At 42.3% G+C, this 23,233-nt stretch overlaps 1 protein-coding gene and 1 long non-coding RNA gene across 4 annotated transcripts; one reads left to right on the forward strand and one right to left on the reverse strand.

Annotated features, from left to right (window-relative positions):
- Nucleotides 1–182: 182 nt before the first annotated feature.
- Nucleotides 183–11,634, reverse strand: LOC130362343 (uncharacterized). The gene is made up of 3 exons (XR_008891367.1): nt 11,544–11,634; nt 6,102–6,227; nt 183–949 (listed from the first exon to the last, which is right to left on the reverse strand). It is a non-coding gene; the product is annotated as an uncharacterized LOC130362343 (long non-coding RNA).
- Nucleotides 11,500–19,482, forward strand: LAMTOR3 (late endosomal/lysosomal adaptor, MAPK and MTOR activator 3). 3 transcript variants are annotated; one of them, XM_056566628.1, is made up of 7 exons: nt 11,500–11,654; nt 13,872–13,906; nt 14,440–14,474; nt 15,329–15,387; nt 16,769–16,902; nt 17,858–17,921; nt 19,031–19,482. In XM_056566628.1, exons 2-7 carry the CDS (start codon nt 13,898–13,900, stop codon nt 19,102–19,104), a joined length of 375 nt encoding a protein of 124 aa, XP_056422603.1. In that variant the 5' UTR covers nt 11,500–11,654; nt 13,872–13,897; the 3' UTR covers nt 19,105–19,482. The 3 variants fall into 3 exon arrangements, with proteins under 3 accessions (XP_056422603.1, XP_056422613.1, XP_056422618.1); XM_056566638.1 differs by lacking the exon at nt 11,500–11,654 and adding an exon at nt 11,670–11,749; XM_056566643.1 differs by lacking the exon at nt 11,500–11,654 and adding an exon at nt 11,700–11,794.
- Nucleotides 19,483–23,233: the final 3,751 nt, after the last annotated feature.

The raw sequence follows: 23,233 nt of genomic DNA on the forward strand, positions 1-23,233 counted from the left end.
TGAGGAGGGGGCGTGACTGCCGTCACGCCCCCTCCCATAGAATTGCATTGAGGGGGCGTGACCATGACATCACAAGCCTCCACTCCGCATCGCCAGTCATCCAGCATGGAGTGAACCCCCGCGATCAGACATCTTATCCCATATCCTTTGGATAAGGAATAAGATGTCTATGGGTGGAGTACCCCTTTTAAGATCAGGTAGTGGTTTGTTTTTTGTTTTTCTTATTTTGAAATCCGAGAATAGGATTCAGTTTAGGATCACAGAATTTGGTGGTGACCAGGTTTTCCATGAACTACACTTATCTATCCTGTAGAGTGGTTGGTGTTGTCTGTGGGAAATCTCCTTTTAAGGTATTGTCCAGTTCAGAAAACTATACACCATATTGGGGAATTCAGAGTTGGGCGAGGCCCTCTGTTCATCATCCTGGAGAGTGGTGATAAAGAGTATCTCTCGTGTCCGCTGATGTGAATGGGCAATCTGTAATGCTTGATTCCCTGGGTAGCGCTGCAGGAAGATTGAACACTTACTGGCAGGTCCTAACAAGTAGTGCAACTCTAGGATTTAAAAACAGCTAGGTGAGAGTCACACAATGCCTTTCTATTCACATAACCCATCCATGGCCAGGACTGCATGGCTGAAGTGTGCTTGGTACCCTGACCTTAAACTGTAATAAAAGAATAGCAATATCCTCCTATGATCTATATTGCACCTAGAAATATTAGTATGTGCCTTTTTCCCTTTTCATGGGTATGCAGCCATTCTGTCATTGAGGTGCAACTTATTTTCATGTTTTTCTATGCACTTTACATTTAGGTTGTAGTTAAATGTTCACTGTGTAGATTCTAACTGCTTTTCCATATCAAAATGGATTTTCCATGAACGACATTATCCGTGTCGTTATGCGATCCGTGGTGGTCCCACTTTTGCTGCTCCATGTAACTCCATAGGTCTGACAAAGATAGCAGAGTATAGTACTGAGTATATTTGCAGTTCACGTAGACACTTGCAATGTTAAAGTGGTACTCCGGTGAATTTTTTTTTTTTTTTATAAATCAATTGGTGCCAGAAAGTTAAACAGATTTGTAAATGATTTCAATAAAAAGAAATCTTTACCCTTCCAGTGCTTTTTAGCAGCTGTATGCTACAGAGGAAATTTCTTTTCTTTTTGAATGTATTTTTTGTCTTGACCACAGTGCTCTCTGCTGACACCTCTGTCTGTGTCAGGAACTGTCCAGAGCAGCAAAGGTTTGCAATGGGGATTTTCACCTGCTCTGGACAGTTCCTGATACGGGCATAAGGTGTCGGCAAAGAGCATTGTGGAGAAGACAAAAAAGAAATTCAAAAAGAAAATAATTTTCTCTGTAGTATACAGCTGCTAAAAAGTACTGGAAGGGTAATTTTTTTTTTAAATAGAAGTCATTTACAAATCTGTTTTAACTTTCTGGCACCAGTTGATTAAAAAAAAAAATGTTTTCCACCGGAGTACCCCTTTAATATATTTTGTAGGAATCAAGTTTAAAGGTATACACTATTTATTTTACATGCTTTATGCTTTCATTTGCCCCTTATCCTTATATATCATCATTTTTGCTGGACAAAAAATGTTTACTAAAATTTGCATTCCCCAAACCTACGTAAGGGAAGTGCTATCTTACTAGGCACCCATCAAGTGGTCTGTGACCAGTTTTTGACTCTCAGCCATGCTTTCAGTTGTTTGCAAGTAGAAAAGTTGCCAGGTGAGCAGAAACTGGATGAAATGGTGCATTGTTAACACTGAATTGTATGAAGTAGTAATAGTGGCTTTCACTATGGCCGGCAAGTTAGGGCATTCATAACCCATGCAGTAACTAATAAGAATATCTTGGGTTATATGTTTGTATACTGTCTTTGAATAAAACGTGTTAATTCCATACTTCTGTCTTGTCTATGTTATACTCTAATAAGATGCTATGCTTTTTTTTATATTCTAATACTCTCCTAATATCCATTAGTCCATTGATATTTTATTAAAGACCACTTCCATGTAATTAGAATTATCATACAGGAAAGCAATGAGCAATACAATATGGCACCCAGAACATTGTCTGCATTTCTCATGGACCATTCCTTGGGGAAAATATGCTGCTCAGTATGTAGTACTGTATATGAATGTTTTATGTTTGTGTGTCACTAAAGTATATATTCGGAGGATGAAGTATATATTCAGAGTAGTTTATGATTTACTCCTTTAATAATTGATGATTAAAGTGAATAGCCGTGCGTAGATTCTTCTATTGCTACTGAAGTTCTCCAGAGGCACATCGCTGATGGTACTGTACAGCTGCAGTTTGGGGACCAAAATGTGCAGTTCCACATTGAGTGTTTAGCATTAAACATGTTATCCCAATATTGAAAAGTGATCTCCACCTGAATAGTGGATAACGAATTAATGGGGGCCCAACTGCTAGTACCCCACCACTCAGGAGAACAGAGATCAAAAGGCCCCCAAGTAAGTGAAGAATCGGCATGCATGCTCTGCCACCACTCTATTCAATGTTTAAGGCGCTTTACAATGTTGCCAAGTGCTAAACTCTGCTATAATTGCAAGTCCCGTGGTAGCGGAACCTGCACTCCAGCAGTTGGATTAACTAAAAATTACTTAAAATATGAAAGTGGATCTACAATTAAAATGTAATCAAGTTGTTAACTTTCAATGTATATCACCATGGTTATATAGCATATACTGTATGTGTTCTTTAAATGGTCCCTGTCATTTCAAGCAACTTCCGTCCTTGTGATAGCCAATGTGATTTTTATCGTATTTGTGAATCACATCATTTACCAAAAATGTATCCTAACGCCAGAAAAACAGCCCTAAGGTCTTTGCTACTAGATATCTCCCTTCCCTGCAAACTGCTGTCCACTTGCTGTTGTTAGGCTCAGTCCATCTCTGGTAACAGATAGACCAGGAGAGAACTCAGGAAGTGGGGGCAGGGCTTAGGCTGGGTTCACATTGCCACTTGTATCCGACCCATTAAGGGTCCAATCGGCTTTATTTTATTTTTTATCTTTTGTGGTCGATTGGACCCTAAAACAGGTCCGATGCAAAAGGCTACTATCTGGTCCCGACAGACCCTATTCACTTGCATGGGGTCCGTCGGTGATCTGGTCATTTTACAGGAATTTAGCGGAGAAAAAAAAATAGTGCTTGCACTATTTTTTTTTCTCCTCTAAACTCCCATCCTTCTCGATTGGATTACCGAAGGAACTCTGAATAGCGGAGTCCAACGGCAATGTGAACGAGGCCTTAGCTACTGCTGTGTGCAGAAGAGTAAGCCTGGGTTATGCAATCTGTTTGCCGGTTTTTATCTTCCAACTGGCTCTGAAAGGCAAATCAAGACTTCCCTATCTTGACAGCAGTTCAGTGTTTAGTGTAACCTTTCCTTGCTGTGCTGCTGGTTTTTTGTGTTTGTTTTTCTGCTCACATAGCAATCTGTAGAGCAAGTGCATCAGTTACCCCTTCTCCCTCCACATGACAGCTATAATAGTGTACTGTAAAACATCTCCTAGCACAGTGCCAGCCTGTTCAGTGCACTTTTACAAGCCTTATGTCATGGCACAATGGAGAGAGGAATAGGTGGCGTGCTGTGGTTTGCTAGAAAAGTAATGGAAAGTTCTGTTCAGAGGAAGAGTGGAGCAGTTGCCCATAGCAACCAATCATTGCTGCTTTATTTTTTTCAAAAAGGCCTCTAAAAAAAAATAAAGCTGGAATATGGCTGCTATGGGCAACTGCTCCATTCTGTCTCTGATAAATGTCCCCCTATGTGTCAGTACTGCTGGCAAACAACCCAGCTCTGGTCCTGAAATGACAGGTATGCTGTTAAACAGGGCACCAGGACAATATGGAAGGGGGAAAAAAATGGTGAAACCAGCATTGAGGTGAAGGGGACAACTGTATTTTGTATTTTTCTAAGCCTTCACTTTCACATTTATAGCAGTCAGTATAATGTGCACATTGCTAGACAAATTCATCTCTACATATGCATTCATTTTATGTGCTTCCAACAGTAATAGTTTGCATTTTATGACCTGTACAGTGCAGCAGGCTTTTATATTTTGATATTTCTGGGTGGCCAGTACTATATCTGCTTTATTTTTAGCTAAAAACAACAAACCAAATTCTACGTGTGAACCCAACCCTATGTTGTTAAAATGACTTTGCCTTTGGTGCTGATACAGTTCCGTACAGTTTACTTGACTCTGATACCTTTTAAGAGGTTTTCTGGGTACAAACATATATTTAGACACTGTAACTGTTTATGGTGAATAATCACTCAGGATTTGCTCACAATGTATTTCGAGGCTCAAACTACACCTGTGTTACAAGCATATTTAGGTCTTTGGAGTGTTTTAATGCATGTTTTTTGATATTGTATTAATACCTACCTGTGAACTGTCAAGCATTTTCCTATTAAAATCAGTGTAAGGGTATGTTTACACATACAGGATCTGCTGCATACTTTTGTTGCATAGTTTCTGCAGCCGATTTTGCTACCCATTGATATTAATGGGTAGAAAAATCAGCCGAACAAAATATGCAGCAAATCCTGTACGTGTGAGTGTACCCTAAGGGTAAGTTCACGTGTATTTTTCCTGCAGACCTGCTGCAGATTTTGCTGCCCAATGACTTCTATGGGTAGCAAAATCTGCTACAGCAAATCTGCAGCAGAAATGCACATGTGAATGTACCCTGATGGTGGGTACACACTGCATTTTTGTCTCAGTTTCACCATTTTCGTTACAATATGTTTATCTCTGCTGTATGCAAAAACGCAGTCGCCTACATTATTGTGTGCACCAAACAAAACTATACAATCCCCTTTTAGGCTTTTTATAATGTAATTCAAATGAAAACAGATGGCACACATCCGCATCTGTTATAATATACATTTTCCCTAAAAAAAAATATATATATATATATATATATATATATTATATAATTATTATTATTTTTTTTTTTTAAACCAGAACATAAACACAGTGTGCACCCTCAGTTAGTGGGTAAAACTAAGGCTGCATTCACATCTTGTTTTTTACATACGGGTGCTGGATCCGGCTGGGGGAGGGGAAAACTGGGTGCTCCCGTTCCCCAGCCAGATCAGCCTGTAAATCCATTTACTTTAATGATCCAACCGGAGTCAAACGGTGACTTTGGTCGGCTCAGTTTTGACCCGTATCCAGTTTTGTGACCGGACCTAAAACCGTAGTACACTACAGTTTTAGGTCCGGTTGGGAAACTTGATACGGGTCAAAACTGAGCCGACCGGAGTCACCATTTGACTCCGGTTGGCTCATTAAAGTAAATGGATTTACGGGCTGATCCGGCTGGGGTACGGGAGCACCCAGTTTTCCCCTCCCCCAGCCGGATCCAGCACCCGTATGTAAAAAACGAGATGTGAATGCAGCCTAAAACAGATCAATTTGAAGCATAAACCATTTTATGCCTCAAAATACTCTCCAAAAATAGTGTATTATGTGCCTAACAATGTTTTCAGTGGTGGTCACAGGACCATGTTGGTGCCCTCAGTCCATTGGTGGTCAGGTGAGAAGAGTACTGTAATTTGTAATGTGTCCTCCTTGCAGAGGGAGGGGTTTGGGCTGCAACGTGTAAATGGAGAGGAAAGGGTTTTTAGCGAATGAATGGAGAAAAAAAGAGTTTCCAGGGACCTGCCTGATTTATGGCATGACACAGGAGTTCTGTGGTGACGTGACCGCCACTGAAAATGTCAAGAATGATGCATCTGCCCAAGAGCATCCATGTACACAAGAGTATTTACCCTATACCAGCGGTCTTCAACCTGTGGACCTCCAGATGTTGCAAAACTACAACTCCCAGCATGCTGGTAGTTGTAGTTTTGCAACAGCAGGAGGTCTGCAGATTGGAGACTACTGCCCTATACCATTACAGCCACTAATACCTGTCAGGCCAAGGCCGAATGAAAGGGGTTTTATAGATACAAATTGTCAATACTCAGTCTGCTTAAGACTGACATAGCAAAACCGCAAACTGCAGTCAACATGGGGCCGAGAAAATACGATGAATATACAGACTGCAGTCATACCTTACTGACCACACCACCAGTGCACCACAGAAATCCTGCCTGGCAGATAATGCACCCATGGACCTTCATTCTAACAACTGTGATAAGTGCGCTTGACCTGGAGTACACTGGCGCTGTTTTATAACTCTGTAAAAAAAAAAAAAAGTAGTTGTCTTCAAGTCATTCTTTCATGTATAATACCGACAATTTATTCTAACCAGTTACATATCATTTCTATTCATTCTGCTACTATAACATATATATTTTTCTGTAAGGGCGCATTCACACCACTTTTGTGCAATATGGCTGCTGGGAAATTTAAAAACCGGCCACTGTCGTAACCCCGCTGGATCCGCTCTGCACCCCATTCGTTTGAATGAGCCGAACGGAATCAGATATTCCTAATTTTTGAACCGCATCAGTTTTACTGCCGGACTAAAAACTGGCAGATCACGATTTTCAGTCCAGCAACAAAACTGGATACGGTTAAAAAAAATGGCAATAGAAGAAGGTATCCAGCATCGGAGAACAGATAAAATTATTTGCTTTGAGGCATCTGCATAAGGTACATACACTGGAGCGTAGTTTCCTACGCGTTTCGGGCTCTGGGGCCCTTAATCATGCCATGATTAAGTGCCCCAGAGCCCGAAACTCGTAGGCGACTACGATCCAGTGTATGTACGTTATGCAGATGCCTCAATAAAGCAAAGAATTGTATCTGTTCTCCGGTGCTGGATACCTTCTTCTGTTGCTATTTCCAGTGTGGAGGAGAGCGCCACCCCCCAGTCCAAGCACGGCAGCAGATACAGAGATTGGATCGGAGCTATCAAGCATTAGTGAGTACGGTTAAAAAAAATGAGCCAACTGAAGTCACTATCTGACCGATCAGCGCGTTCAAATGAATTGGGTCCGTCGGGGATACGGCAGCGATCAGTTTTTAAATTCCCTGAATCTGCGGCAGTATTGCACAAACGTGGTGTAAATGCACCCTAACTTGTTATAGGAGCTCCTGACCTTACAAGGTTTTGTGTTACTTTTCATTGTGAGTTTTATCATATCTAACATCAACCCCAGATCATATTGTACTCTCAATATGGTGTTAGGAACCAAATGCTCCACTAGTCCTTATGTGAAGGACAGAACCATCTCTGTTCAGTGTATTTGTCTTCTTCCATACAAGTCATGTTACATGTACAAGGCTTTCATAGTGTTGGTTTCCATCAGATTAATCTCTCTTGTACATTGTCTCACATTCCATGTTGGTGCATGTTACTGAAAGCCTTGCAATGCTTAGGAGAGTTATGGAGATGAATTAGGATTAAAATGTACCACAAAAGACTTCAGATTTCCCTTATCATGGTTTCTGTAACGTCTAAATAAAAATTATTTTTAACCAGAAGGCTCTTTATGATCTTTTTGTTTCCTTGTACTACAGAAATAAAAAAAGAAGGGTGTATTCCCATCATCGACATGTGTGATATATGTACAGGATATACTGTTATCGTCTGATAGGTGCGGACATGCATCTGTGTTCAAAACTGGGGACAGAAAATGAATAGGGGGGGCACACATGCACGTAGCCCCTTGTTATATGTTTGCTATCCTCAGAATTATACTGACCCGCTGTGTTCGCTGAGAGCTGTGGGTCAGCGTGGGGCGATCGTGTTTCTCCACTGAGGCAAATCCTAGGCTGGAGTGGGAAACTGCCTTAGGGTGCGTTCCCACCTGGCATATACGCAGCGTATTTAACGCTGCGCAAAATTTATGGCGCGTATTCCTTGCTCACTATACACACAGGGCTTTCCGGCGGCAGCCCTATGTGTGTAGTGAGTTTTGGAGGCGGGGCTCGTGGCTCCGCCTCCAAAACTCACTACACACATAGGGCTGCGCATACGCCAGGTGGGACCGCACCCTTAGGCTGCATTCACACCACGTTTTTGCAATACAGTTCCCGTCACAGGGTTTTGATGAAAAACGGATTCCTCAAAACCATACTAAACTGTATCAAAAGGTGTTTGAAAAATGATGTCCAGTTGCATCTGTTTTTTTAAAGAAAAAAAATATAAGTTTTTAACTTTTCACTCCATTGTGAATAAAGTTTCACTTGCTTGATTGAAATTCCAAGAAAAAAAAACTGTGCAAAGTTTAAAACCGTATGGTGCAAACCAGATGGAACCGTACACACATACGGTTCCTTTTGACTCCCATGTTTTAAAAAAACGTATACGTTTCAATACGGTTTTTCACCCGGACCAAAAACTGAAAAAAAACGCACAAGATGCAACCAGATGCATTGTTTGGCATACGGTTTTCTATGGAGAGTCAATGCATACGGTTTTCAATGGAGAGTCAATGCATACGGTTTTCAATGGAGAGTCAATGCATACGGTTTTCAATGGAGAGTCAATGCATACGGTTTTCAATACAGTTCTGTACGGTTTTCAAATTGAAAACGTATACGGGATCTGTATTGCAAAAACGTGGTGTGAATGCAGCCTTAGTGTTCAAAATTGCAGCTATGGAAGAGGATGATTGCTCTGTAGCATGACTCCGACCATGGCGTCTCCTGCTGTGGACAAGCCAGTCTCCTCCAAAAGACCCAGGCAGGCTTCCTCTTCATCCTGGGATGAGGACATTATACCCAAGAGGAATACTTGTTCTTTCAGAGATGCAGCAGTTGACTCATAGTCTGGCCAGGAGATAGGTCAGGTTAGCAGAGGCACTAAACCTCATTTCATGTACAGTGACCCCCGACCTACGATGGCCCTGACATATGATGAAATCGACATACGATGCTTTTTTATGTCGGGGCCATCGCATTAAGTGCTATCCGGCAGCGCAAAATGCTTAAGCTGCTGCCGGATAGCAGCTTAATGTTCCCCTTGTGGTGCGGTAAGTATTACTTACCCCTCCACAATGCTCCGGGGTGCCCTCCGGGTCCAGCGCTGGTCTTCCGGTGTCTTCTCGGCCCTCTCCGGTGACATCAATACGCTGCTGCGCACGTCATCCAATAGGAATGGCGTATGCAACGGCGTAATGACGTTGCTATGCAGGCCCAGTAAGGCCTTGCGGAAGACAGCGGAGGACCGGAGAAGACAGCTGAGGACCGGAGAAGACAGCTGAGGACCGGAGAAGACAGCGGAGAGCCCAGCAGAGGACCGGAGATGACCAGGAGAGCCCAGCTGAGGACCGGAGATGACCAGGAGAGCCCAGCAGAGGACCGGAGATGACCAGGAGAGCCCAGCGGAGGACCGGAGATAACCAGGAGAGCCCAGCAGAGGACCGGAGATGACCAGGAGAGCCCAGCGGAGGACCGGAGATAACCAGGAGAGCCCAGCAGAGGACCGGAGATGACCAGGAGAGCCCAGCGGAGGACCGGAGATGACCAGGAGAGCCCAGCGGAGGACCGGAGATAACCAGGAGAGCCCAGCAGAGGACCGGAGATGACCAGGAGAGCCCAGCGGAGGCCCGGGGTCACCATCGGGAGCGGCGGGGACTCCATCGCGGGGACAGGTGAGTACAGCTTCCTATACTTTACATTGCACGAATCCCTCAACATACGATGGATTCGACACAGATGGCTCGTTTGGAACGAATTACCATCGTATGTTGAGGAACCACTGTACAATAAAATGGCTCGTGTTTTTTCAGAGATGTCTGTGAACCCCCTCGCCAGTGTAGTCTCCAAATGATTTACAGTCTGAGGTGCTTGTCTTTCATACTACACTTCAAGAAGTGTTTGCCTCCACAGGTCACAAAGAAGTGTTTGCCTTTATTACTCACACAGGAGCGTTCGCTTCTACTCATACAGGTTCGCGTACTCAAATCTCCACACACTATAGTTTTTTCTCAACAGGGTTTTTGGCAATATTACTGCGTTACAGCCGGGACCTGTATCTAATGCCAAACATCACTAATCCCGGTAATGTCCAGCATTAACCCTTTAGATGCCGCTATCAAAGTTGATTGCGGCATCTAAAAGTTGTGAAGTTAACTTCTGATAGCTCAGGGATGCTGATTGGGATCACCGTGGTGTCCCAATCAACAGAGGATGGACGGAGGTCTCTTACCGTGCAATCCGCTCGCCGCTCCTATACTGCAGCCAGCCATGGCAGGCAATAGTACAGGAGCGTCGATAACACTGATCACTGCTATGCTATGGCATATCATTGATCAGTGTATGCAATCTACAGATTGCATGTAATAGTCCCCAATGGGGACAAAAAAAAAGTTAAAATGTAAAAAAAAAAAACTAATAATAAATAAATTAACCCCTTCCCTAATAAAAGCTTGAATCACCCCACCTTGAATTTCTTTTTTGTCTTGTCCACAGTGCTCTTTGCCGACACCTTATGCCCGTATCAGGAACTGTCCAGAGCAGGAGAAAATCCCCATTGCAAACCTTTGCTGCTCTAGACATTTCCTGACACGGACAGAGGTGTCAGCAGAGAGCACTGTAGACAAGACAAAAAAGAAATTCAAAAAGAAAAGACTTTCTCTGAAGCATACAGCTGCTAAAAGGTATTGGAAGGATAAAGATTTTTTTTTATAGAAGTCATTTACAAATCTGTTTAACTTTCTGGCATCAGTTCATATAAAAAAAAAAAAAAAAAAGTTTTCCACCGGAGTACCCCTTTAACTTTTCTCCTATCCACAGGATAGGTCCCAGCAGTCGGACCCCTGCGATCTCTGTAATGGGACCCATCTCTGAGTGAGGTGCACGTGCTGTTGACTTCATGTGCTTCATTGATTTCTATGGGAGCGCCAAAGAGACCAGCACTCGGGCATCATCGGCACGCCCACAGAAATGAACGGAGCACAGAGATAGTAGGGACCCAGCGGTCGGACCCCTGCGATTAGCTACTTATCCCCTATCCTATGGATATGGGCTAAGTTAATTTTGGCTGAAGTGCCCCTTTAAGTGGTTACATTTCTTGCAGAACGTCCATTAGTGGGCATAAGCTCTTATGAATACACGTCGCTGTTCACACTGCGCATATTTTATTTCCCTCGCATTTTAAATACACATGGCTTATTATCCAGAGCTTGTATGTGAGGAACGCAGAAGATTCAGGACGCGGAGAAACCTCACCAGATAATGTTTCCATGACTGCAATAAAAAACGCAACGCATGTGACCGTGTGGTCAGAGTGACAGGAGGGAGACCGTGAAGGGGTTAACCTTCTGTAATAATATCCGTACGCGGCTTCTAGCCGCCTGACACGAGACTGTACTCTGATATGACGTCACCACAGCCCGCCCACTATCGCATAACCCCTCCCATACACCAAAACAGTGTTTCCCAACCAGGCTGCCTCCAGCTGTTGCAAAACTACAACTCCCAGCATGCCCGGACAGCCGAAGGCTAGAAGCCGAAGGCTGTCCGGGCATGCTGGGAGTTGTAGTTTAGCAACAGCTAGAGGCAGCCTGGTTGGGAAACACTGCACTAATTCATAGTCTTACGTATCAAACATGGCCGCCCGGGGCTACCGGAAGACAACTATTCCAGTGCGGGTCATGTGATTGCGACTTCCGGTCAGCTGACAGCAGAGAAGACAGTCTAGGAAGCTGGAGGTGAGTTACTATTGTACGTGTGTGTTATGTGCCTGGCGCTCCTGTGTGCACATTGTAACGGTCGTAATGGCATTGCTGAGACTTGTGGTGTAATGGTGTGTAGGAGCGTCCAGTCACCGAGCAGAAGCTGCTTATTCCAGGTCATTGACCAGTTCTTTTTAACCAATTGGTCTCCAGCTGTTCCCTTTGACTGTCCTGGCATGCTGGGAGTAGTAGTTCTGGAGGCACCCTAGTTGGGAAACACTGTCCTAGACAGCTCTAGTTATGGAAGCAGCGTAGTCCTCAGCGCTGAACCTCCCAATAACTTCCATGAGTGTTATGGAACTGGCATCATAATGCCAGGCAGCATCCCTATCTATAATATATGTCTCAGGACTTGGGTATGTCTGATCTGCACTGCTGCTGCTGCCGCCTCAGGACTTGGGTATGTCTGATCTCATAGAAAGTTGTTTCAGGGGTTGCGCCGTGGCCATAACAAAGATAGATTTTTTTTTTCCAACACAGTGTGCCTCCAGTTGTTTCACCACTACATCTCCCAGCACTACAACAGCTGGAGGTACACTGTTTAGGAAAACAATCATATCCTGTATAGATGAGCAAAGGGCGGAAGTCGGCCCCCAGCAGGCATATACGCGCGGAAGCGCTCTCTGAATCTAAGTGCTGCACTACTGCCTCAGGACTTTGGTATGTCTGATCTTATAGGTAGTTGTTTCAGGGGTTGCGCCGTGGCCATAACAAAGATAGATTTTTTTTTTCAACACAGTGTGCCTCCAGTTGTTTCACCACTACAACTCCCAGCACTACAACAGCTGGAGGTACACTGTTTAGGAAAACAATCATATCCTGTATAGATGAGCAAAGGGCGGAAGTCGGCCCCCAGCAGGCATATACGCGCGGAAGCGCTCTCTGAATATAAGTGCTGCACTACTGCCTCAGGACTTTGGTATGTCTGATCTTATAGGGAGTTGTTTCAGGGGTTGCGCCGTGGCCGTAACAAAGATAGATTGTTTTCAACACAGGGTGCCTCCAGTTGGTTCACCACTACAACTCCCAGCATGCCCTCACAGCCAATAGATGTCAGGTCACGCTGGGAGTTGTAGTGGTGAAACAGCTGGAGGTACACTGTTTAGGAAAACAATAACGGCCTGTATAGATGAGCAAAGGGTGGAAGTCGGCCCCCAGTAGGCATCAGTGATGTCGCGCCTGCTGGGGAAGTCTGCCAGGTAAGTGAGCACACTACCAGGTAGACAAAAAGCCATTTCTAAGATAGTAAAAAAAAAAAAAACTACTATGGTGCGAGCTACTCTTTAATGGAGGTCACTCATAATGGATCTGAAACTGATGTTAACAGAAATAAAATGGTAAAAGATTTTGTTAAATTTTCATATAAAGTAACAGAACGTTAACATGTGATAATTAGCTGCTAAAACATCAGCTTACAAGTGGTTAAATAATAACGGATATTAATGGGGATATTTTTTTCTGAGCATGCTCTGTAGGAATAACGCATGTTAAAGGAAAATACTTCCGACACCATTGACTTTTTAATGTTAAATTACTAACGTACAGTAGAAGATTCGTTATTTATGACGGGAAAATAAAAAATTGCATGCCGGGTATTTTTCTCCATTGAAAATAACTGAAGTAGAGATGAGCGAACTTACAGTAAATTCGATTCGTCACGAACTTCTCGGCTCGGCAGTTGATGACTTATCCTGCGTAAATTAGTTCAGCTTTCCGGTGCTTCGGTGGGCTGGAAAAGGTGGATACAGTCCTAGGAAAGAGTCTCCTAGGACTGTATCCACCTTTTCCAGCCCACGGGAGCACCTGAAAGCTGAACTAATTTATGCAGGAAAAGTCATCAACTGCCGAGCCGAGAAGTTCGTGACAAATCGAATTTACTGTAAGTTCGCTCATCTCTAAACTGAAGCATAACTGATGATAACTGAGTACAATGGAGATTTTAAAAAAAAGCTCATACGAATGAATGGGATCAGTTACCTTCAGTTTCATTTCCGTTTCTCAATTGAAATGAAAACCGCTGACGTGAACCCACCGTAACACTTGTGACTTTGTTCTTCTGTCACCAAATTTCCTCTGAGCGTATAGGAATTCTTCCACAATTGCAGGGCTGATTGTGTGTACACATGCCTAATATTGTTCTATGGTGTATAGGTAGGTCCATCACAAACAGTATACGGCTTCTGTTTTCTGTAGGTTTCTGGTGACTGTGCAGAGAAAACATGGCGGAGGTAAGTACCCTGTTTCTTTACCTTTTCACGCATTTCCACATGCGCCATTAAAGGGGTACTCCTTTGGAAAAAAAAAATTTAATTAACTGGTGCCAGAAAGTTTAACAGATATGTAAACTACTTCTATTAAACAATCTTAATCCTTCCAGTACTTATCATCTTCTGTGTGATCCACAGGAAGTTCTTTTTTTTATTTTTTTTATTTCCTTTCTGCCTGACTGACCACAGTGCTCTCTGCTAACACCTACTCTGGACAGTTCCTGACATGGACAGAGGTGTCTGCAGAGAGCACTGTGATCAGACAGAAGGGAAATTCAGTAAGAAAAGAACTTCCTGTGGATCATGCAGCAGCTGGTAAGTACTGGAAGGATTAAGATTTTTGAATAGAAGTATTTTACAAATCTGTTTAACTTTCTGGCACCAGTTGATAAAAATTTTTTTTTTTCCAGTGGAGTACCCCTTTAAGTGGGACATTATAAGGCATTAGTAATTAGGTTTCTGTGGCCATACTTATCTGCTTTTTCTTTTCCTAGGACTTAAGACGGTTCCTGTACAAAAAGCTTCCAAGGTATTTTATATTCCTTGTTTTACATTTGACAAATGATTGCTATGTATCGGTTGGTCCCTCTAAAAACTGTATACAGGCGTATTAGGCTCAATTGGTAGGAGCTATGGTAATCTTTTAGCACTCGTATGTATGAAATTCATACAATGAGTTTGTAGCATAAAAGTGTATGTGTTGTAATGTCATTTAGACCAGTAGTTTGGTTAGCAAAAACCAGGAGTGGAACATACACATTGAAAAATCCGCTTAGGGTCCAAAAACTGACCAAAATACTCTGTATGAAAGCAGCCGTAGGGTCCATTCAAATGGTGGAATTTCCAAGAAGAATCTAGCTCAGAAATTCAGCTCAGAAATTCCGCTGCTGCAGCCTTTCTATTGTTTTCAATAGGATTCTGCTGCATCGTGTACACAACAGAATTTTCCGCTTAGGAAAATAAACATGTTAATTCTTTCAGCAGAATCCATTAGAAAAATTGTCATCTGCATTTCGGTGCAGTCCTAGCGGGTTTGTTCTGCTGTGCACATAATGTTCAGGTATTTCACTGTGTGAAAGGGCCCTAAGAGGGGTTTAGAAATGTTACAAATATAACCACTTCAGTGCAGCACTATCCCTTAGTAGATTTCCAGGCCTCTCGCTGTAAACAAATGTAAGGGCTAAATGACAACAATTCAACCTCTCTGTACAACATTGGCCTCGGGGGTATCATGTGGATTGAAGTTCTATACACATGTCCATATGTTGGCTCATTGGGAAAATACTGTAGTTCTAATGTCATACATTGTGCAGAGGGATCTGTAGGGAGATACATTTATATTGTGTTGGAAGTAATGTCTGCTGCTTCTTGTCTCTTTAATAGTGTTGAAGGACTCCACGCCATTGTAGTGTCAGACAGAGATGGTGTTCCTGTGATTAAAGGTAAGAGGCAAGAATACATGTATGTAGATAGAGCCGTGTTCCCAATCAGCAGGCCTGCGTCATGTAGTGTTGTGGCTGTACATGTCATTGTAAATCATTACACTAGGAATGTTATAGCATTACTGAAAGTTGGCATCATGTCTCTGCCCAGCTTCAGGGCGGGTCGACACAGATAAAATGCTGTACCAGAGCAGTATATTTTTCTGGGGCACCAGAGCAGCATTTTTTTTTCTGTTTGTGAACCTGTCTTAACCCTTTCCCACCCTATGATGTTTAATCACATCATAGACAGGAATAGGTTAATGCAAAATGGCGTACATTTACTTCATTTTGCGCTAAGTGTCTTTTAAAATGAACACAGGAGCTGTGCTCGCTTTGTAAATGGTAAGAAATGCCTGCTAAAAGGCATTAACACTTTAGATCCCAGGATCAACTTTGACTGGTGAATCTAAAGGGCAAAAATTCTGTTGATGTGGGCTAAACAGGACCACTGCGGGGTAATCACTGGCTCCCCATCTGCTGGATAATGACCGGATGGTCCCTGCCAGCCTCCATGCCATCTGATTGGCGCTCCAGCAATACAAACTGTTGCAGCAGCCCGTATAATTGAAGTGCCGATAACACTGATCAATGCTTTATGTATGGCATAGCATTGATCAGTGTATGGAATCAAAAGATTATATGTAATAGTTACCTATAAGAACTTAAAAACAGTAAACAAAAAAAATTAATAAATGTGAATAAGCCCCTTCCCTAATAATACTTTGAATCATTGAATCACCCCCTTTTTCCATTTTAAGAAAATAATGTAAATAAAAATAGATATAAACATATGTGGTATCGCTTATTTCCGAACTACTAAAATATATTAGTGAAACTGCACAGTAAATAAGAGTAAACAAAAACAAAATATCAAAGTCCAGGATTACTGATTTTTGGTTACTTTTGTTCACTTCATATTCCAGAAAAAAATTCCAAAATGGTACCGTTAAAAACTACAGATCATGGCAGAAAAATTAGCCCTCATATAGTCCTATATACAGAAAAATAACAGTTATAGGAGGACGATCAAGTATACAAATTTCCTTACAAAAAGTTATAATGCCATAACGTCTTTCTTCTCTAGCTCATGTTGAGGTATTCCCTGTATGTCATCTATATACCCAAATGAGGCTTGTGTATAGGGATTGTTACATTTAAAGAGGCCTTAACATTATTTCTGTAGGACATTGGTGTCTCCCCCCAGTAATGTGACCTCCTTTCATCCGTTGAACAGCATTTCAGGAATAAATGGTGTAAATCACATCTTCTTCTCATCAGAGTGGATTTTAGGAATGTTCACGTTCAGAGGCTATTTTCTTTATTGTTTTTTTTTGATCAGTTGCTAATGAGAATTCCCCCGAACATGCTCTACGGCCATGTTTCCTCTCCACATTTGCTTTGGCTACTGACCAGGGAAGCAAGCTGGGACTCTCCAAAAACAAAAGCATCATCTGTTACTACAACACGTATCAGGTAAGTGAGGTTATAGATACAGTAAGATTAGTGCAAAGTAGAAGTCATACACGTCAGTCAAATTCCAGCTATAACTTTACTGCCTTTTAAAAGCCGCAGTGTGACTTTCTGCAGCAGCTTTATGCGTCTCCCCAGTTTCATTGAGGTCCATTTCTTTATCCTAATGTGGAAGTGCACGACCATGGGGATCTGATCAACCAAGATGGTGGACGGAGGTTCCCTCACCTGCCTTCACCACACTCCTGGGATCATCTTCTCTGGTCTGCCTTCTAGCCAATAACACTGATCAGTACTATGCATATGCTATCTAAAATTGCTGCTTTTTTCACATCACAAATAAATTCAATAAAAAATCAATAAAGAAAGTCACATATATGCAAAAGGGGTACCAATAAAGCTACAAATCACAGTGCAAAAAAGAGAAGTGCCCTCATACAGCCCCGTATACATAAAAATGAGAAGGTTATTGGTGGTCAAAATAAGGCAATTTTAAATTTTTTATTTTTTAAAGCAGAACAATAATAGAAAAACATGTTACCATGGCTATCATTCTAATAGAATTGAACCACAGAATAAAGAAAACATGTTTACCCTAAAGTGTACAGCATGAAAACAAGAACCACCAAAATTGCGTTTTCTTTTCAATTTTCCCATGTAAAAAATATTTTAAGTTTTTCCCATACATTTTAGGGTAAAATGAAAGGTGTAATTACAAAGTACAATTGATCGCAGAAGTAACAAGTCTTCATATGGGTCTGTGAGTGGAAATAAGGGTTATGGCTTTTAGAAGGCGAGGAGGAAAAAATGAAAATACAAAAATAAAATTGTATTGTCCTTAAGTGGTTAAACATGTTGAGACATTAGAAGTAAAGGATTATTTACATAACAATAGAACATATAGAGGTTATACGCATCTCTTCTACTGTTTTCTGTAAATGATTGGTTTGTATTCCAGGTCGTCCAGTTCAACAGATTGCCATTGGTTGTGAGCTTCATAGCTAGCAGCAATGCCAATACAGGTGGGTGTATGTTGTATTCTTTTGTCTTTCTCATCTGTATTATTTACTTGTCTAGCCTTATGAAATGTATGTAGTTTATGTATTGAATCAAAAGATGCACTGATCAGCCGTAACATTAAAACAGGTGAAGTGAATAAATTCATACATTCATACATACATTTAATAGTGGCTGTGACTGGAATTGCAGCTGAGTTGGATTCACATTATTATGTGGATCTTCTTCTTATAGAAAGCATCAGCACAGTCATTATCTACTGCTGTTCAGCCTTAAAGGGGTACTAAGCTGTTTAGCATTTGGAACAAACTGTTCCGAACACTAGAGCCGGCGCCGGGAGCTTGTGACGTCATAGCCCTTGCCCACTCATGATGTCATACCCCACCCCCTCAATGCAAGTCTATGGGAGGGGGCATGATGGCTGCCACTCCCCCTCCATAGACTTGCATTGTGGGGGTGGGACGTGATGTCATGAGGGGGCGGGGCTATGACATCATGAGCTTCCGGCTCCAGCGTTCGGAACAGTTTGTTCCAAACCCTGAGCAGCGGAGTACCCCTTTAACATCTAAAGTGACCATCATATCAAATGCTGCTATTTATGCAATTGATTAGGGCTTGTTCACACTGCCTCCAAGCTCCGCTAAAGGGAGCTCCGTCCTTGAGTCCGTTGGAAGGACCGGCATCAAGTGGAGTAAAAAATAGTCCTATAATATTTTTTGCCCACTTAACTCCTGTACAATACTAGGTACTCGACTGACCCCATTCAAGTCATTGGGATTCTTTACCCCCTGGCGGTGTCAGTTGTGCTATGACCTATTCAGGGGTCTGTTTAGCACACAAAAAAGAAAAAAAGAGCGGAACGCGTCGTAGCACATTGGCAGTGTAAACCTAGCATTATATCAAATCTCTTATGAGAGAATTTTAATCATACTTTTAGCCATGGGAGTATGTTGCTTTCATATTTATATCAGTTTCTTTTGAAACAGAATAAAGATGGCGTGTACCGCAACTTGTCAGGCAATAGATGAAAGAAAGAGAGAGATTAAACCCTAATGCAGAAGTCCATGCTCTATCATAAGTAAGTGAATATATATCCTTTATTTTGTTCTTCTAGGTCTAATCCTAAGTTTAGAAAAAGAGCTCGGTCCCCTGTTTGAGGAGCTGCGGCAAGTGGTGGAGAATTCCTGATCTGTGTGGTCCTAACAAATAAATCCTGAACTTTTGGGGTGACAAAAAGTTGCCATTTCCAAAGCAATCAAATGCTTAGCACTTGATGTAGGTCCTCCAGTGCACTGAATAATGTTCCTTTCTGCTATGGAAATGGAAGACCTCTTCTGTAGTTGTAGCAAGGGTATGTCTGACTTCACCCAGAAGGAGGAGTTACCTACTGTTAAGAAAACATTTGTGGCTACTCTGGGTCATTTACCGACTAGTTCCTTGCATAGCAAGATACTTGCAAGTAAACTGTAAATTGATAAGAGATTTGATTGATATGTGTATTGGTTGTTTTTCTTAATTGCTTCTGCTAACCAAATCCACATTAAACATTAACTTGCTAAAAATGGACCTACTGTGCTCTCTGATATTTTGTGCAGATGCTGAAATGTGATAGTTGTATAATTGTCTTTTATTTTTCTACACAGATAAGCTTTACAGGTGTTCTGATAATGCCTTAATATGAGATATTTATCAATGGCAGCTCATTGCTGTACAGCAATTTTACTAGATATTTTAGTTTATGTATATTTGAGGGAGATCTCCTGCACGATCACGGATGTCCGCCATTATCGTCAGGTCCCTGGCTGCTGATAGCTTGCTGGTTTCATAGCCGCAGCGGGACTCAGTACGTACAGGTACGTCCTGGTGCACAAAGTACCAGGCATCCAGGGTGTATCTGTAAGCCCTGCGCCCTTTACGGGTTAAAGGAGAACTGCAGTGTAGGAAAATGTATCCCCTATCCAAAGGATGGGGGATAAGTGTCTGATCACATAGAGTCTGACCGCTGGGGCCACCTGCGATCTCCTGCATGGTGCTCCGGCTCTCCACGCGCACAAAGCAGAAGTTGGCATTTGCTCTTCATTTATCTCTATGGGAGACCCACAGATACCTGAGCCCTGTACTTGTGTATCTTTGGCTCTCCCATAGAGCTGAATGGAGTGCACAAGCCAACCCCTGCTCCATGAATGAGGAGATTGCAGGGGTCCCAGCAATTAGACCGTTTGGATAGAGGATAACTTGTTCTGCAGTACCCTTTTTTACTATTCAGTTGCTTTACATCTTTAATTTTTCCAACTATAGAGTGACATATTTTATTTACCATAAAATGTACGATGAGACAAAGTATTGTTTGTGTAGGGCAATTCAAATGTACAGTAACCCTCCGACATGCGTTGGCCCCGACATATGATAAAATCGACATACGATGGCCTCTCAGAGGCCATCGCATGTCGATGTCAGCATCGAAATACGATGCTTTTATATGTCGGGGCCATCGCATTAACTGCTATCCGACAGCGCAAAATGCTTAAGCTGCTGTCTGATAGTAGTTTAAGCATCCCGGACAGGTTTGCTTACCTATTCCCGCTGCTCCGGGTCCACTTCGCGATCCTCCGGCGTCTTCTGCATCTTCTCCGGGGTCCGGGCCTCGCTTTCCGGCGTCGTTATTACGTCACTACGCACGCCGTGCCGGCGCAGCAGCATAATGTCACCAGAAAGCGAGGCCCGTACCCTGCAGAAGATGCGGAAGAAGACACCGGAGCAGCGGGACAGCATCGGGAGCCCCTGGGACATCCTCGGGAGCGGTGAGGACGCGGTCCGGAGCGGCGGGGACAGGTGAGTATAAACTTCCTATACTTAACATTGCACGGATCCCTCAACATACGAGGGATTCGACAAACGATGGGTCGCTTGGAACGAATTACCATCGTATGTTGAGGGGCCACTGTATACAATCATTTAGCAAATTTTTTATTTTTTTTTTGTTTTATTTTTTTATTTTTTAGCAGTACATTTTATGGTACAAATGTTCTCTTTAGCCTTTAGGTCAATGCAATTAAAATGATACCACATTTATATAGTTTTGCTTTTATTGTACTACGTGAAAAATAAGTAAAAATTTTACAAAATCAGTATTTTTAAATGGGCACTCTCATTAAAACTAATTTTTGCTATTGCACTCCTTATGGTAAATAAAAAAAATCTTTCTAATCTTTGTTTGTCTGCAGCCTTATCCAATCATAGCTCATCTCACACACTGAACTGTTCTGGGCTGTGTGTAGCAGAGTGAGGGAGGAAGTTCTCCCCTGTATGGCTTCCGATGATGTCGCAGCCTGCTGGGTAACGCCCCTTCTCAGTCTGAATCTGACTGAGCAGAAAATACAGAGCAATATCAAGGTAGAAAAAAAAAATATATATAATATAAAATATTATATAATATAAAATAATTTATCATGATGGGGACAGTGAACTGGGAGGATTATAACATTTAACTAGATCATGAGAGATACTCTCATGACCCCCATAACTTTTTTTTCTTTTCTTCTTATATGTGGCTGTATACAAACTTATTTCACAGCAAAAATTCTGCATTCCGCAAAAATTTGTAGTCATGTCTTAAATTTTTTGGGGAATTCAGCTGCAGAAGCCCATTGAAGTCAATGGGACTTTCTTTTCTTTGCTAAATGCAGATATCGTGCTCACATTGCACAAAATGTAACTTTTGTAATGAAAGAAGGTACTTTTTATCACTGCACTGGGGATTCATGCGGAATTCATGAGGAGACTCCGAACACTGAATTCTGCATCTATGCGTAATTTCTGATGTCTGAACATAGGCCACATCAGCACTGTTAAATGTTGCATGGTTGGGAGACAAACTATGACAGCAAGTGGTGCACAGAGGCAAACCTCTACTTGGAAAGATTGTCAGATTAGAAGAATGCCATATAGTGATCTACTGTATTTTGTACTGTGAATGAAATTGGACATCACATACCAAGGTTAGAACATCGAACAGTGTCTACACAAACCATCAGAGGGCGCTTGCATATTGGCCTACGAGACAGACATCCAGCTACACGTTATCCATCCTCCACTTTCAAAGGCTATCATGGTGCAGAGTAAGATGTCAATAGGGGCTGGAATGAAGGCTATCATGGTGCATAGTAAGATTTCAATAGGGGCTGGAATGAAGGCTATCGTGGTGCATAGTAAGATATCAATGGAGGCTGGAATGAAGGCTATCATGGTGCAGAGTAAGATGTCAATAGGGGCTGGAATGAAGGCTATCATGGTGCAGAGTAAGATGTCAATGGAGGCTGGAATAAAGGCTATCGTGGTGCAGAGTAAGATGTCAATAGGGGCTGGAATGAAGGCTATCGTGGTGCAGAGTAAGATGTCAATGGAGGCTGGAATAAAGGCTATCGTGGTGCAGAGTAAGATGTCAATAGGGGCTGGAATGAAGGCTATCATGGTGCAGAGTAAGATGTCAATAGGGGCTGGAATGAAGGCTATCATGGTGCAGAGTAAGATGTCAATAGGGGCTGGAATGAAGGCTATCGTGGTGCAGAGTAAGATGTCAATAGGGGCTGGAATGAAGGCTATCATGGTGCAGAGTAAGATGTCAATAGGGGCTGGAATGAAGGCTATCATGGTGCAGAGTAAGATGTCAATAGGGGCTGGAATGAAGGCTATCGTGGTGCAGAGTAAGATGTCAATAGGGGCTGGAATGAAGGCTATCGTGGTGCAGAGTAAGATGTCAATAGGGGCTGGAATGAAGGCTATCATGGTGCAGAGTAAGATGTCAATGGAGGTTGGAATGAAGGTCTATCTCCAGTGATGAGTCTTGCTTTTGTTTCTGATGCAATGATAGCTGGACATGTGAACACCGCCATGAGAAGGCCTTCAGTAGAGAATGTCACACTGTAATTCACGGCAGTCCTGCCCCTCTAGTCTTTATTTCAGGTGCACTAACAGCTCGACCATGGGCTACGTTTACATGGTAGAATGTCCGCATGGACAATTTCTGGGACATTCCACAGACAACAGAGTGCGGGCAGAATATGCCGACACTAGATAATGAACAAAATTATCCTGGCACCAGGTTCTTGAATGCTTCATCGGTTTTATTAGTGATATAGCATATTACAAGTATTGATTTATCAATTGTATACTGACAATGGTAAAAAGCACACTTATATACGTAACTTCTTGGGTGTAGAGACCACAGCTGAGTCTGAATGATTGACAGCTTATCAATGCCACAGGAAAGAAAACAAGAAAGCACATGGCTATGAAAACAAAAAGAAAACATACGTTT

Source organism: Hyla sarda, chromosome 1 (genome assembly GCF_029499605.1).
Source record: "Hyla sarda isolate aHylSar1 chromosome 1, aHylSar1.hap1, whole genome shotgun sequence".
In the NCBI taxonomy this organism is placed as follows: domain Eukaryota; kingdom Metazoa; phylum Chordata; class Amphibia; order Anura; family Hylidae; genus Hyla; species Hyla sarda.